This window comes from Tachypleus tridentatus, chromosome 1, assembly GCF_004210375.1.
Source record: "Tachypleus tridentatus isolate NWPU-2018 chromosome 1, ASM421037v1, whole genome shotgun sequence".
NCBI lineage: Eukaryota > Metazoa > Arthropoda > Merostomata > Xiphosura > Limulidae > Tachypleus > Tachypleus tridentatus.
In genome coordinates this window covers 72,890,072-72,906,345 of record NC_134825.1, presented here as the reverse complement: position 1 = coordinate 72,906,345, position 16,274 = coordinate 72,890,072, and the positions used below count along the sequence as shown (strand labels likewise).

Here is a 16,274-nt window from a genome sequence, read left to right as displayed (position 1 = left end):
CCTGCAGATATTTAAAACCAACTGGCCCATTTCTGTTTAACATCTCCTGCTATCCAGTTTTTCTGGATACCAGGCTGCATTGGCGTTCGTGAGAACAAGCTCACCGACACTGCAGCTAAGTCTATCTGCTCTGGCACTATCACTGCTGTGTCTGTCCCATACATGGATCAAGGTCCTATAATCAAGACTCGGCTCCATGCCAGCTGGCAGTCGACTTGGAGTGAGCAATGTGAAAATAAGCTTTTCCAAATAAAACCCTATATTGGACTTTGGCCGTCTTGTTACCATGAGGATCGAAAAGAGGAAGTTATTCTAACTAGACTGTGCATTGGTCACAGTTTTATAACTCATCATTTTTTTTTATCTGGAACTGATGCATCAGTGTGTAGTTTGTGTAACACTCAGATCACAATAAGCCACATTTTACTTTCTTGTCACAACGATGGCACCATTTTAAGCAAGTTCTATCCCAAGGTTTGTCCATAATGTTAGACAGTGTTATTGGTGATGGTGACACTGTCCACCTTGGTATTGTTTTTAGTTTTTTAAAGGCCATTAATCTTTTTAAAGCCATTTAAGTTTATTAATTTGTACTTTACAACTTTTCAATGTGGCTCCCTTTTAAAAATCACAGTTCATCCAGTTAAATTTGAAATTAGAAACTGACCGTAACACTAAGTGACTCGAAACCAGGACTGGAAAGGCCAACTTCAGGTGACTGACGGTGGTTTTTGTACTTACCTGTTAGTCTTCCTGGCGAGTTATGATTATTATAGTCACGCTACGGTTTTTAGGCATTTATAAGTGATGAACATTTATCATTAATTCAATTCTAATCAGTTGAAAAGACACTTAAGAGAGTTAGTATACAGTGGAATTTGATAATACTCTTTATATTTAGTTAATTTTTAAATTTTATTGTCCACAAGATTGTTTAAAGGTAGAAGGATAAAGTAGTGCAGGTGTATATAACTAAACACACATTGTATAGTAAATAAATGTGTATAATAAACATATAATGTTTATCTTTGTTTTTTTTCTTATTACAGATCATTTTGTGATTTCATCTACTTGCTACAAAAGAAACCATTTTTTAACTTGAGTTCACATTTCATCATGGATGATACACCTAGAAGACGAACAAGGGCAAAATTTTTAAAAGCTAAAAAGCCAGTTCAGAAACGGGAAACAAAGGTAGTAGAAATTCCAAGAGAGCCTGAAGTGACTGTGTCTGTGGAAGAATCTGATGCAGTGGAAGTAGAAATTGAACTTCCTTTGGAGGATGTAATGGACACTGGAGAAGAGAGTATTCGTGAGGAAGTGGTACGTATAGAAACAGGCTCATTGAACATATCTCCATCACGTTCACAACATGATGAAGTTTATCCATCACATCCTATCTTTTCACCAGCAAGAGAGTCAACTGGTGAATTTCCCACTTCAAGTTCTCTGTACAGGAAAACAGCCGATTTAAATATCAGTGTAAAGGAGAAAGTAGCTTTTGAAGAAGATGTCAGAACCAAGAAAGAAGAAAGTTGTCAAGTGGGAATAAAAGATAAAGGTGACTTGGTCAGTCAGGAACAATTACAAGAAGAACATGATTTATCAGAAAATAAGTGCATGGATGGACATTTTAACATTGAAAAAGAATATGAAATGCAAGGAAATGGCAAACTTTTAGAAAGAAACAAAGAGTTGGAAAATTATTCTGTGAAAGAAAAGGTACAGGAATTTCTTGATGTTAAACATGAAGAAAAAGTTTTGAAAGTTGTTAGTGATTCTGTTGTGGAAGTGCAAGAAAATTTGAAAAAAGGAACTGTGGCAGAGGAGGTGCAAGATAAGACATTTATGGAAAAAAGTTGGAGTAAATCATTTGTGGAGAAGTTGCAAAGTGTAACAGATGTGAAAGAAATGCAAGATCAAACAATTTTGAAGAATTTGCAAAGTGAAGACCTTGTTCATGAAGTGTGTAGTAATGAAGATGGACAAAGTGAAATACCTGAGAATGATATACGATTTAAATTAATCATGGAAGCAGTACAAAGTGAGGCAGTTGTGGAAGACGTGCAGATTGAGATGGAAGATATGCAAAGTGAGGTAGTTGTGCAGGATGTGCAGGAAGAGATAGTTGTGCAGGACGTGCAGGGAGAGGTGGTTGTGCAGGACGTGCAGGGAGAGAAGTGGTTGTACAGGGCGATGCAGGAGAGTAAGTGGTTATACAGGACGATGCAGGAGAGAGGTGGTTAATACAGAGCGATACAGCAGGAGAGGTGGTTGTAGAAGACCTACAGGAGAGATGGTTGCGGAAGAAACCGGAAAAGTGAAATCAGTGAAGAGTGAAGTCAGTGGTGAGAGAACGCTAGAGATAAATCAGGCGGAGAACATCTGGCGGACGACCCGCATCTGGTGATAATCCAGTAGTAGTGAGAGCATCGGAGATGAATCAGTGAACGAACATCGGTGAGATAAGCAGTGAGTGCGGTGATGACCGGGGATGAGTCGGCGGTGATGATCGCAGCGGGTGAGTCGGTGGTGGAGGACGCAATCTGAAGTGAAATCGGTGGTGGATGACGCATGAGCAGGTGAGTCGGTGGTGATGATCCAAGGTGAAGTCAGTGGTGGAGGACATCTGAGGTAAGTCGGTGGTGGAGGACGTGCGGGGTGAGTCGGTGGTGGAGGACGTGCAGGATGAGTCGGTGGTGGAGGGCGTGCGGGATGAGGCAGTTGCAGGAGGTGTGGAGATAACAAATACTGGGCATATTGTTGCTGGAGGAGAATGTTTTGCTCCTGATGTTGTATTTGGAGACAAAGTAAAGTGTGATGTTTCTCTTCATGTAATTGAGGACATTGGGACAACAGCTGAGGTTGGGGAGATGACTGAAGATGTTCATGTTGATTCAGGTAAAGAAAAAGAAAGCACAAAACAAAGTGAAAAGCCTGCTGGTGTGTGGGATGACATTGAGAAACTTGCAGAAGTTGCCTGTTCAGAATTTCTTGATAAGTCAAGTAAAAAAGAACGAGTAAATCATGAAAACAATGAAACCCAGAGCACGTCTTCCAAAACTGCTAGTACAGACTTAGACACAGCACAGATAGGTGAGCAAAAATGTAATATTGAGCAATCAGATGTTGTTACTGAACATATAACATCATCCTTTGAGAAGAGCATTTCAAAGAGTTTGAATGTAAATGATGTTAGAATCTCGAAGCAAAAGGAAAACAGTGAATCAACAGAAAGTTCAAAACAGCAGAACAGTAGTGATTACTCAATATCTACTAAAAATAATAAAGAAAGCTTGGACAGAAGTCAGCCAGTGCCATCAGATTCTCCAGATCTAATGAGTAGTGAAGAAATTAAATCCAAAAAAGTGGAATTAGCTGAACAAATAGACAGTGAAAGAACAGAAGTAGAGAAAAGTGAGAAAGTTAAGGAATACAGTGCAGTTGAAAAGCTAGAAAATTTTGTACGAGGAGCACCAACAACTGACAGAGGAACAGTTGGAAGAACAAGAAAAAAAAATAGTAAGTATACATATGATTATAAATGTATTAACATATGTGAGAACATAAGTTCTTACCATAAACTCCTGCATAATAAGCACTTGAATTACACCATAAAGATGTACATCGTAAGACCCCAATGTATGAAAGAACATGATGTGTATGTTTGTAAAAACTACAACATGAAGCTCCACTGGACAAGTCTCCATTATAATCTTAGCTTGGCTGATGATAATTAAATGTAGATATGTTAGAGCTACCCATTTTTATTCTGTGAAGTGCATCACATTTTTAAAAAATGTGTTTAAAATATAATTTTAGCAAAACCACTGCTTCTGTGCTCAAAGAAATTCAAAATTTTTTCATTATTTTAGTGTGTATTTTAACGTGGCTTGTAATTTAAAACCAAAAAATAGCTCTTTATGTCTTGACCAATATTTTAATGCTGCAAGCATGTATAAAGAGTGATTTGTTTTATTAAAATTTCAAATAAATGATACGTTGATCAATTTTAAAAATTTTTTTTTAAGTTGCAAATGTATTGAAATGTTTTAGAATAAATTTCTACTGTACTATTAATCACATGATTTTCAATAACTGCTCAGTTGTAAAATATTTTGTGGGTAACATTTCAAATAAGGATTGGAAATGGTGTGTACATGTGTGGAAGTGTAAGAAAATAATTTGTGATCACCATTTTAATAAGGGTTCTTGCTAACCCAGAACCCAAAGTATTTCATGCATAGGTTTCTGAGCTAAGTTATAAAGATTGTAATTTTACAGGTACATTCACGTATGAAAAATTTGAAAAATTCAATAATTTTCATGAACTGATGCTTACCTTATTCTAATTGCTGATATTGAACACTTATTTTGTGGTAAGTATTAGGTGCATATCCCAAACAAAAATGATTAATTGGATAATTCATGCATTTTGTAACTGAGTTCCTGGATGTTGCATGGCTTCTTATCTTAGCATAAGCCTCAGTCATGCAATTATCAATGAAATGAGTGAGTCCTATCAGGTGGATTTGTACATTTATGGGTGAGATATCTAGGGGGTAACCTGTTGATTAGTTATGTCCAATTTGTCCAGCCTTTCTACCCACACAATTTACAATAAAAAAAGAAATGGCTTCAAGTAGATTATCAAAGTAGATTTGTAAGGCAGTCAGTAATTGAATATCAACTCTTGTTGTACTACCTTTTAAAGATTAATGGATTAATTACTTTGGATTGGTTGCTAATGAATATCTGCTTGAACTTCTAATTATTATAATGGAATAATCATACACACTTGTTTTTAAAATGGGAAAAATTTACAACTTTAACCAGTTTCAAAGTGAGTATTCTTCAGAGTACATCACAGTGCCACAGACAATAATTTCTTTGCTTTTATTAACCTATCACAAATTTACAAACATCAATGCATGTGTGGATATAAACATTGAAGATATCCACATCTAACATGTATCAGAATGACATATACACAAGGCATAATTGTTTCTTAATGTAAGTGTTCACCCTCAAAATTTGATTCTCAATAATAATTTACTCCCAGTTCTGAAATCATGTAGAAAACCCTGGTATGTTACTGTCCGTGTTTTAAGTATGTGTGGGCTGAGGATTCATCTACAGTAGGCATCTGTGACTTGGTGGCAGTAAATTTGACATTAAATAGACAGCCCACACATCACTTCTTTTAAAATAACACATTCAAAGCAAGTTTAATATATGTACAAATACTCTTTACACTGGATTTTACAGTTGCATTTTAAACTCTAAATAATCAAAATTTCACTTGTGCTGATTCAATTACTTTAGAATATAATTAACAAGATGAATTATATTTATGTACTTTTATTACAATAGTATCAGTGAATAATTCACTTGTACTGCATCTTGGGTTTCAAACTTTAAATTTTCTTTTGTCAAATTCCACACAGACAGGTTAAATTACTTTAAAACACCCTTTGACTAGATAAATTATTCTCTATCTTTATTAAACTGTGAAACATTACAATATCACCTATTAAACCTAATAACATGTACTCTGGCTAGTTTCACATTTTCTTTTGCTAACTAGTATTCTGATCAAACTTTACATCTTTAATTTTTAACTTGCAGTTTTTTGGTTGCTTATATCTATATATTGATTATTGAGGCCTTGAACTTTGTGTAAAGTTTACTAATGGCACTGATTTAACAATACTCAGTAAAACGTAACAAGAAAAATAGAGAGGGTTTGAGTATTGTGACATCAACAATAGATTTAAAACAAAGACAACAGTGTAATTGCAAACATGATGTTTGACTTGTAGGTAATAAAATTTGTCTTATCACTTAACACAATCTATCTTCAACACACCTGTCTTAAAAACCAAACAGAGTAAATATTAAATCAGAAAATAAACTAAATACCATTTACACTAAACAGTCATATATACAATAATTACATAATATTATTAATATAAAGTTTTGCTATTCAGTAAACTCTGAAATCAAACCACTGTGCACATGGTAAAAACTAAATAATATACAAAATTTTGATATAAAGAATGATAACAATTGATAAATACAGTATATGGCTACAGAAATGGCATGTTAATGAAATGCTTTCAACACTATATGTGACACCTAACATCCCTATGAGAAAAGTAAAGTAGTAGAATAGTTCAGTTTGATTCAATTAAGTTATAGTTAATAAAACAGTATTATATTTTCCTGTTCTTTTTCAAATATAGTCATCAAATTAGAAAAAAACAATGTGGGATGGAGCTTCCTCCTGTCCCTGAAAATAAAGATCTGATATATATAGGTATGGATGTAAATAACTTGTATATGCTGGAGTTGAGGTTAGCACTAGGTTACAGTTCCAGAAGTTTTGGCAGTGGATAGTGACCCCTTTATTAGGGCTCAATGTTTTTGTCCTTTGAACAACTTGACCTGTATCAGAGGTTGCCCAAAAAAGTACACAATAAAACAAAAATTGTTATGACGGTATTGATGTATAAAGACCCAATTAAAAGAATTTTCATGTGTTTTGTACTTTCTTTCCAACAAGTGAAATGAGTGTTTTTATTGGTAGTTTTCATCTTTATTCAACTAATTTTTTTTATGCCTTATTTACTGGAAAGTTTCATTACATTGGAAAAATAAACCCAAACCATGCTAATGTTACATATGATTTTAAGGAAACAAACAGTCAATAACCTGTAAAAATAGAACTGCAAACTGGGTGAATAATGTTCAATGCTGATGTCTTATTGTTCATTCTTGTAGGTTATATTGATTGGTAGAAAGGTAAAGCCAGCCTTAATAATAAAAATTTTCAAGAAATTTAGTTTACAGCTGTAATTGATATGCTGTATTTAATTCAAGGATTTTCTTGCTTTATTTCATGGTAGTTGGACCTTCCATGTTTCTTTGACTTGATCAATCATGTCTGTCTAGTGTTGGCTTCAGACCTATACATGTATAATCAAAGGGGGCTGTGTTTTAGTTGTGACAATTTAAAGTGAAAATACTGATTTTGATTTTCTAAATTTGATCATTTTAGTTTCTATTGAATGTTTATTGGTAAGAAGTTGAGATAGTCATGTTAGTTATATTATTGTAAGCATGTTTACTGGAAATTTATGCCAAATATTTGTTATCAGTGTTCTTTTTTATTGCAAATTTTCACCCTTCCATATATTCAATTTGCAAGTGCAGCATGTGGCAGTGAAACTGAGTTGTATAAACTGTACTGTATTATCACATTTATGCTTAGTTGATCTGTATACAAGATGTACATGCATAAAACTTGTCCATGATAGAAAGTTTAGTGATTAAAAGAGCATTATTAAAATATCACAAAAGTAAACTTTTCCTAACATTTTCAGCCCATTTTGTTAGATTGTACCACCATTTTTTTTACAGAGTAAAATATTTTTGTGAAGATTCAAATTTTTGAATTTATAATTATAGAATTTACTATTAATTTTGAATGAGGATTAAAGTGAACATTATGTGTGTGTGTGGATAAGTGTACAGTAAACTGTGATACTGTTTTGAGTGAGAGTTTATTCCAGGGCACTGGTTATCCATCAGACAGCAAGAGGGGTTAAGTTATTTGCCCGAGTAAGTTTATAGTTGTTTTGGACAACCAAATTGAGCCCTCCTTTTATGGAGGCTAGCAGCCTTGCAGAACTCTTCAGTTTTTGTTTTTTCTGTTGTTACAAATAGTCTTTTGGCAAATTTCTTTGCTTTTTCCAGTTATACCAAATGACGTTATTTTTCAGTAGTTTTATTCCATTTCAATAACACTGAAGCCTTCCATAGTTGCCATTTCCACTATGTCAATGCAAATGAGATAGATATTCTGCTAGTTGAGTTGTGCCATATTTAATAAGGGGGCTTCCTTTGTGAGCTTATCAGCATCACCCATGCAGGGCCTAGAATATACATCTAGATTTTACCACAAATTTGATTTGCTTTTTACCATATATCTGGGAACCAACCACTCTGAATTTTATGCAGTAGTGGCTATTAGTTCCAAATATTATGTTGGTAGCATTATCATTTCTTTCAGCAGTCTGTAATGAAGAGCATGCTTTATGGATTCCATCCTTGTGTTGCTTGTGGGAAATTTGAGTGTGTCATCAGCTCTATGCTGAATGTTGTTGCTCTGTGAAATGATAAACACCCAGCTCTTGTTATTTGTGGTTAGATGCTATCTGCAGTTACGAAGCCAGACAACTGTCATCCAGGATCTTTTTGTTTCTTCTTTACATCTTGCTGTGTCTTTACATTTTATGTTTAGATTCACTTCTACAATACAGATTTCAGTGCTACTAGATGTTTGTTCCACATGGGGTATCTCGGAACTGGTGGTGACTAATTACCTTAGTGGTGGATTTATGGCATCTTTTCACTCATAATGGTTTCTTTATAACTGATAATTTTGAAATCATGTATGTATAATACCATATGGAATGGCACACTGTAGAAGATTGTGAAATGTGCACTTTGACTCTTATCTGTGCATGTAAGATTAACTTTTTCGTGACTCTCGGTGTAGATTCCTGTACGTGGTGAGGGGACCTCCCGGGGAAGGTTCTGTTCTTTCATTTTACCTTCTCTGGGATCTAAACATCTGCCCACATGTTTGCCATGAAGAGAGGATCCTGGTAGTCGAGGGGTCCAACCCTAACACATCGCTTTGGCCTTGAGTTCCTGTAGCTGGGTGGCTCCTCTTGGGTCAGTTGGCTGGTCCACTTGGGCTAGGGTCAACCAAGTACTAGTGTTGGATGTTCTCAACAGGTGTTGTGGACATTGTATTTGATGCTGGTGTTTAGGTATAGTGCTCATGAAACCCTGGCATTGCTGCAGTATCCTAGTTTGGCATTGTAGTGCGTCCCCTTGTAGGACTCCGTGGGGTGTGTGAGATCAGTGAGCACAAAAATAGTCCTTTTTTTTTATTATGGATCCTTTAAATAAAAAAAAGTGAAAAAATAGTCCATAGGTAAATGACCACGTTTTGAAGATTCTGAACAGCAATCTGTAACACTTGTTGTACCTCATTTACTTATACTACATTGTCTGATATGTAGTCCATTATGAATGAAAAAGATACTAAAAGAACTTCTTGGCTCTCCAAAGTCAGTAAAGAAGCTTCGATCTGACAACATATTGATGAAAACATCCACATCTCAACACAGTGAACTCCTTTTGCATTCAAAGGCATTTGGGGATATACCTATTGTGGTTACACCTCATGCTACTTTGAATTCATCACAAGGAGTTATTGTTGAGAGGGATTTGAAGAACATCCCATAGTCAGAAATTCTTGCTGGTTTCTCCATCTAAGGAGTTTCTGCACAAAGGAGAACCCTTTGTGACAGGAAAGGGAAAATTTAGTCCAAGCAACTGATCATATTATTATTTACTTGACACATGATTGTACTTTGATATTTTTATTTAAATTTTTCAAGTTACCTTTTGTTATCTAACCTAACAAGTTTGTAGTCTTAGTTCTTTTTTAATTATGTATAACAAGAAATAAGAAATACAAATAAAAAACAAATTTTGAGCTGATGTTAGATTTGAAGTGTATTTCTGTAACAATACTAAAGAGTATTTCCTTAGTACTAGTTGACTTTCCAACATGTCATTAATGTTCATTTCAAATATTTAATTTAGAATGCACACAAAAAAAATATTCTGCACTAGAAAAGAATGTCCCAAAACTGCTGTAATTCGTCTGCCTTCTAATTATGCCCATAAGTACTTTAAGAAAATAACATTAACTGCTCAGAGCAGAAAACAGTTATAAACGATGCAGCTTAAGCTATATGTCTGTTTGTGATAAAATAAACTGTAAAGAATGTTGTAAAGAAAAAGATTTTTATGTTGATTATAAGAAATCCAATGGTTAAGTCAAAAATAATTATTGACTTTTTTGGAAGACAGAATGACATTGGAGGGGATATTACATGAGTTTAGCTTGTTTTTATTTATCTTAGAAAAATAAGAAGATTGGATATTCTGAGTTGATGTTAGAACTTGTCAGTATTTATAGTATGCATTTATAATGGAGATGGTTCAGAATTAGTTTGTTAGATGGCTCAGCCTTGCAGTTAGGTTGTTTTAGGTTTATACAATTATTGAGAATGTCATCTTCACTAAGTTTTGTAACATTAAAATGGCAGAAGATAAGTATACACTGTCACAACTGAGAGGAGAAAAAGGAATGAGGAGCACAATTGTGTGACAAAATAAACATAAATCAGTAAGAAGAATTTTTATTCTTCTACAAAGCAAGAAGTATCACTGTATACTAGGGAGCTTTGAAATTGTGAACTATATAATAACATATTAAGTAACTTAACTATATTGTTTGAAAAATGTTAAATTATATACAGTAAGCAAGATTTGACATAGGAACAAACAACCCCTCAGAGACCAAGTAATACAAATTGACTGCTTGTAATTCTTATGAAATAGTGAAATCAATCTCAAGCAACAGTATGCATAAGCTTGCAAAAAAACTAACAAATGCAACAACATTAGCTAAGATCTTTAACTCTGCTGTATGAACTAGTGTGTTGGTTCTCTAACATTTCAGGCTCTCATGCTACTTTTTGTTTAATTTTGTTAAATTATAAACCTAAGACAAATTTAAATGAAATATAAAAACCCACTAACAAAAATTCATATTTTCAACTCTTACCCATTAATGTCAATGATTAAATGATGTGGTACTATTTTCATCAATTTGAAATTCTTTCAGAAAATACTGGTGAGACTATGCTAGTAGAGGGCAAGTCTATTGTAAGAGAGGAGAGTAGCATGTGTATGTATATGGAAAGTGCAGATAGGACTTATTATACATTTTATGATTTTTTAAAATAATTTGTCATCTACCACCAACAGTAACTCTATGTGCAACTGGTGCTACGTGTTCTAGAATTTGGGAATCCCTAGTCTAGTCAAATTCTCAATAATTGTATAAACCTAAAACAACCTAACTGTGCCATCTAACAAACTAATTCTGAACCATCTCCATTATAAAGATAAATTGACAAGAACCACTCGAATATCCAAATAAGATAAATAAAACAAGCTAAACTCAAAACTCAATTCAAAAAAGTCAATAATTATTTTGACTTAACCATTGATTTCTTATAATCAACATAAAATCTTTTCTTTACAACATTCTTTACAGTTTATTTTATCACAAACAGACATATAGCTTAAGCTGCATCGTTTATAACTGTTTTCTGCTCTGAGCAGTTAATGTTACTTTCTTAAAGTACTTATGGGCATAATTAGAAGGCAGACGAATTACAGCAGTTTTGGGACATTCTTTTCTAGTGCAGAATAATGAACATTAATGACATGTTTTGTGTTTGCAAAATGCTGTCTGTATGTTAAACCTGACCAAACCATTAATGACAACTCATGCTAGGCATGATATTACACCATCTTACATAAGCTGTCTTAAATTTAATGAGCATATCGTGTTACAGCTAGATAAGAACCACTACTATACTTCCAAGTTCAAGGTCAACTTTTGTGTTCCAAATAAGCAATATGAAATTTCTGTGTGTGTACTGGATGAGGTTTTAAAACTGCATTATCTTGAAAGAAATTATGAATTTATTAGAAAAGTGTTGAAAAACAAGACATTTTTATAAGATCTATTTTAACCTGCTATTCTATGTGAGCACTTTTACAAAAGATATGAGTATGATTCTAGTTAAATAATTATAACTTCATTAAAGAAAGAAGTTATAATAATGTTATACAGTATCAGAGTTCAGAAAGATAGATGACAATTACTCAGTACTGGTGTTTTACAGAATTTGGTATTAACCATATCTTTATGCACTATCTGAAAATACATGATATTTAGCACATTGTTAACATTTCAGTGACTTTCAGCTCTCATTTATCCATTAGTGTACTTCTCTTTCCCTTGTTGGATGCCTGAAATTTGAATCCAAAATTTTATTCAGATGGCTTTTTTTTTTATCTTGAAAAAATTTCTTGATGTTATTACAACATGGTACACAAGACTCAATGGAAGACATTTATAAATTAACACTAATACAGTTCTTGGGCTATTAAATATTTCTTTTATAAGTTGTGAAATTTTGCTCTAAAATGTAATTAGTACTATTACAGCAAGGGTGTTATGCCTTATCTCAGTTGATTACAAGGGCCATCTATTGCATAAATGTGTAAAGCTCACCCCATTAGTTGGGCACAGCAAATCATATAAAGGTAAAAAATTTAAAATGGGCAGATGTGTCACATGGTAGAAAGAGGTAAAAATTGAAAATTTAAATATTTCTTTTATAAATTTAGAAATTAAAACTTGGGTAGCATAGAAATTTGAATGTTTTTTTTTGGTAGTGACCTTATTGACATAGTATAGTTTAATTAAATTTTGAATGTAACTGTCAAAATGTCATGTGTACATGTATTTTGATCCTCCCTAATCCATAAATTAATTGAAGTATTTATAAGAAAAGAAAATTCTAACCTGTCCCTTCATAATACAAGAAATTTTAACATTTTATCTTTCCCAGGTCTTTACTCTTCAGCACTCACTTAAATAGTACATTTGTGTTTTGGAAAGGCTCCCCTAAAACATAAATACAAGAATGAAAAATATTACACTCATCAGTGCATATATGTATACCTTGTTTGTAAGTTTATCATTAATTTTTTATGCAATGAATTTTATCACGTTTTTCTAAATTGTTTTTATAGGTTGGTTATACTTAATCCTCAGGAAAAGATTAAATTTTATTTGATAAAATAGCATTTGTGGTTATAATAAAAGAGCCCTGGTAGCTATGCTAAAAACTGAGGTTTATACACCTTTGGAGATTTATAAGTAGCTTGATCAACCCTTTTGCAATGGGACCAATATATTATACACAAGTTTGTATATGTATTGCACATTTTAAATATTTATAATGGTAGACTTTCAGTAAAGTTTACAAGTTTTTTGAACATAAAAAATCAGATTTTTTAATGAAGTATTTTTACTAAATCTATGTTTGTGAAAATATTTAGTTACTTTCATTACTAGTACAACTGGAAGTGATTTTGTGTTATTATTTAAACAAATCTGTTATTCATCCCAAAAATCTCAAGTATTATTTGTGTATTCTCTAAACCTTCTAAGTACATTTCAACTATTTGTTTACAGTAAGTCTTTATATCTTGTCCCTTATTTTCTCTGACCTAATTTTGTGGGATCTGTCAGTTTGATCATCCTCGTGACAAGTTTGAAAAGTTATTTCTGAACAGTAATCATCTACAAACATATATAATAACTGAAATGTGATTATGTATTATAACATACTAGTCCACTGAAATATGGCCAAAACAAGTCACTTTGTAAAGACTAAAGGTCAGTTATGTTACTGGGTGTGGTAAATAGAGTGCGCGTGCACTGTGGCAATGCAAGTAATGTAATGTTAGCCAGGTATGATGTTAGATCAATATAATAAAGATATAATGTTAGGAAGCTTAAGCTATTTAAACATTATCACTTATTATATATTATGTGTGTGTGGATGATTACTGTTAAAAAATAATTTTTTAAACTTTTTATTAAAATATACAAGGTGTTCAGAAAGTCACTGTGCAGTTTTGTAATCATATTTTATTCAGTCTATTTCAAGCCAGCAACTGATAGTGTTTAGAAACAAAATAAGAAGGATCCAAGCCTGTATTGATGCCAACAGGGGTCACTTTCAACATTGTTTATAATTGTCATTCATATTTACCTCCTGTATTCTATAATGAAACATGTCTGTTAATAAATATATAAGTGTGCAGTGACTTTCCGAACACCCTGTAGAACAATAAATCAAGAAATAAACAGTTATCTCTTCTAGCTACAAACTTTGAACTTGGTTGTTGCTGATTATAGGTTGCTAAGCCTATTAAAATTTTATATATAGTGAATATAAAATTTTTTTTGTTTTGTGTGTGTGTGTGTGTGTGTGTGTATATAGTTGAATAACCAAAAAATCATAACTTGCCATATCAGTACTATAGAATTCTACTATAATTTATCAAGCTAAATAACTAAGGTGTATTTTGATCTAAAAAAATATGAAACTTGGAGCTTACAAAAGACACAACTTACTTCCTTGAAGTGTTGGTTCAAAAGAAAGTAGTAATATTTTAACAGATTAAAATGGCTGAGAGAACCATGAGGGGGAGATTCTATGCTATCCATTGGTTATTCAGATGTCATATTGAGTAATTGTATATAAGGGGCCATTTTCAAAAATGGAAATAGGTGAACAGGACCACTGAATTTGATTCAGTACATAAACCATATTTCAACAAAATAAAAAGATACAAGGTTTTAACTATATATTCCATCTTGTCAGTATTGGTAATTTGAGTTCCTAATTTGCATGTAACTATAGACATTTGACATCACTTACATTTAATTTTAACCAGTGCTACATTCAACATACTATGTGACTCACAAAAATCAATATGTAGGTGTGTTCCTTTAATATTTGCTTTTGAATTAAGATACTAATAAATTTATGATATTAAAGTTTGAATGACAATCTACAGTTTTATATCAAACTTATTGAAATAAATTCATAAAATAGTATTTCAATAAAATTTTTAACGCAAGTCAACAAGTGTGATTACATGGATTTTGACCCTTAACCCATTTTGAAAGTGTTAAACAAAAATTTGTTTCCAATTATTATTGTTTATGGTTATTTTAGCTACTTGAGTCTCATGTAAAAATAATCAGTTAATGAACATAATAAATTAGCAAATTCCACTATTTGCTCAACTCTACACTTATTAGAGATTTGATTTTATTATTACACACACATTAGACCAACAAGAAATAGCAATCATATTTGAAGAAACACACATACTTTATAAATTTTAGAAAAGGTTAAAGCTGAACAACTTTTACTTCCAGTGATTTCATTTGAAACTTTCCTGAACATTTCTGGATAAATCTTTTTCATTTAAATTTTTATTTTTCTAGAAATCCTGTTTCTTCTAGTGCACAGATTTTGTAACTTGGTTTTAGTTTTAGTGTGGGCTTTTAACTTTTTTAACAGGAAGATTGTCACTTTTGTGTCTTCTTATTATTTAGGAACTCATCTTATTATTTGTGGCAATTGTTGATTATTCTTATACCTTTATTCTCTCATTTACTATATGATCTTGAATTGCTTGCATATAAGTTCTATTTTTTTTCTTTTCTCCATTAGCTGTCTTAATTCTTTGGTTTTTGGATCTTTATAGTGATACCGGTGATTCTTGTACTTAAGAATGAAATGCTTTTATATCCCTAGAATATTTTCATATTTTCAAAATTGAGGAAAACAAACAGTTGCATGTTTTGCAGATATTTCATTTGTAACAACAATGGTTTCACCAGTAAATAAAATATATGTGAATCATACAGTTATTTATGTTTTCTACAGTTTTGTAATTGTGGAGTTTCACTAAGTATAAATTATTTTAAGTAATAATTATATTTTCTCATTTTCAGTTCATACGTGCTTTTGAGTTCCTTTGTTTGTGTTTTGTTGTATGGTCAGCTGGTGATTTAGTTTTCTTATTTATTTATTTATTCATACTGAAGCCTTTTATTTGTCTTCCTTAACTGGTCAGCTTATTTTTTCAAAACTTGCAAATTTATACATCTGGTTCGATGAACAACATTAATTGTACTATGTAATACAAATTTTGTTCCTGGATAGTATGTGTTATTTTTTAATTGATTATGTTGTAAAAGTACAGAAAATGGCCATTAATTCTTTCAAACTTTGCTTTTGTCACCTGGATAATGAAATTTAGAAATTAACCTATTGTCATTCACATAAGGTCTGAATAAAACAACATGTGAATCAAGATTTACATGTCTTTATACTAAAGTTATACAAAAATGAACAAAATGTTTAGAAGTGAGTAGTTTTTTGAGATCACTTTCACGTATCAGCTTCCAAATACAGTCTCCCATCATGTTTTCATTATACGCTTCTTTATAGCAGCTTTCAAAGTCCAGTATATTCTTGGTGGAAGTGCTCCCCTTGCTCCTGAGTATGCTCCCATGTTCTCCTTGAATTTATCAAGCAGCCCATTTTGCTGTAGTTCTTCACCAGATCCTCAACCAGTTCCACATCATTTTCGGCCTTGTGATTGCCCAAGAAGCCCCAAACCACTGCGACAAATCTGCTCCAAAGTTTCTTTCCTTCCTACTGAGCTTTTTGGAA

General features: G+C 32.5%; 2 protein-coding genes across 2 annotated transcripts in view; both read left to right on the top strand.

The window, feature by feature from the left end:
• LOC143232543 (uncharacterized) overlaps window positions 1-16,274 on the top strand; it is a 36,468-nt gene that overhangs the window by 12,579 nt on the left and 7,615 nt on the right. The window contains exons 3-4 of the mRNA XM_076468116.1: window positions 1,050-2,206; window positions 2,635-3,522. Coding sequence (XP_076324231.1) covers window positions 1,117-2,206; window positions 2,635-3,522 — 1,978 coding nt within the window. The 5' untranslated portion in view covers window positions 1,050-1,116. The remainder of the gene's footprint in view (window positions 1-1,049; window positions 2,207-2,634; window positions 3,523-16,274) is intronic.
• LOC143252173 (uncharacterized) overlaps window positions 2,518-16,274 on the top strand; it is a 75,093-nt gene continuing 61,336 nt past the window's right edge. The window contains exon 1 of the mRNA XM_076503902.1: window positions 2,518-3,522. The gene's annotated coding sequence lies outside the window, so the exon portion shown is untranslated. The remainder of the gene's footprint in view (window positions 3,523-16,274) is intronic.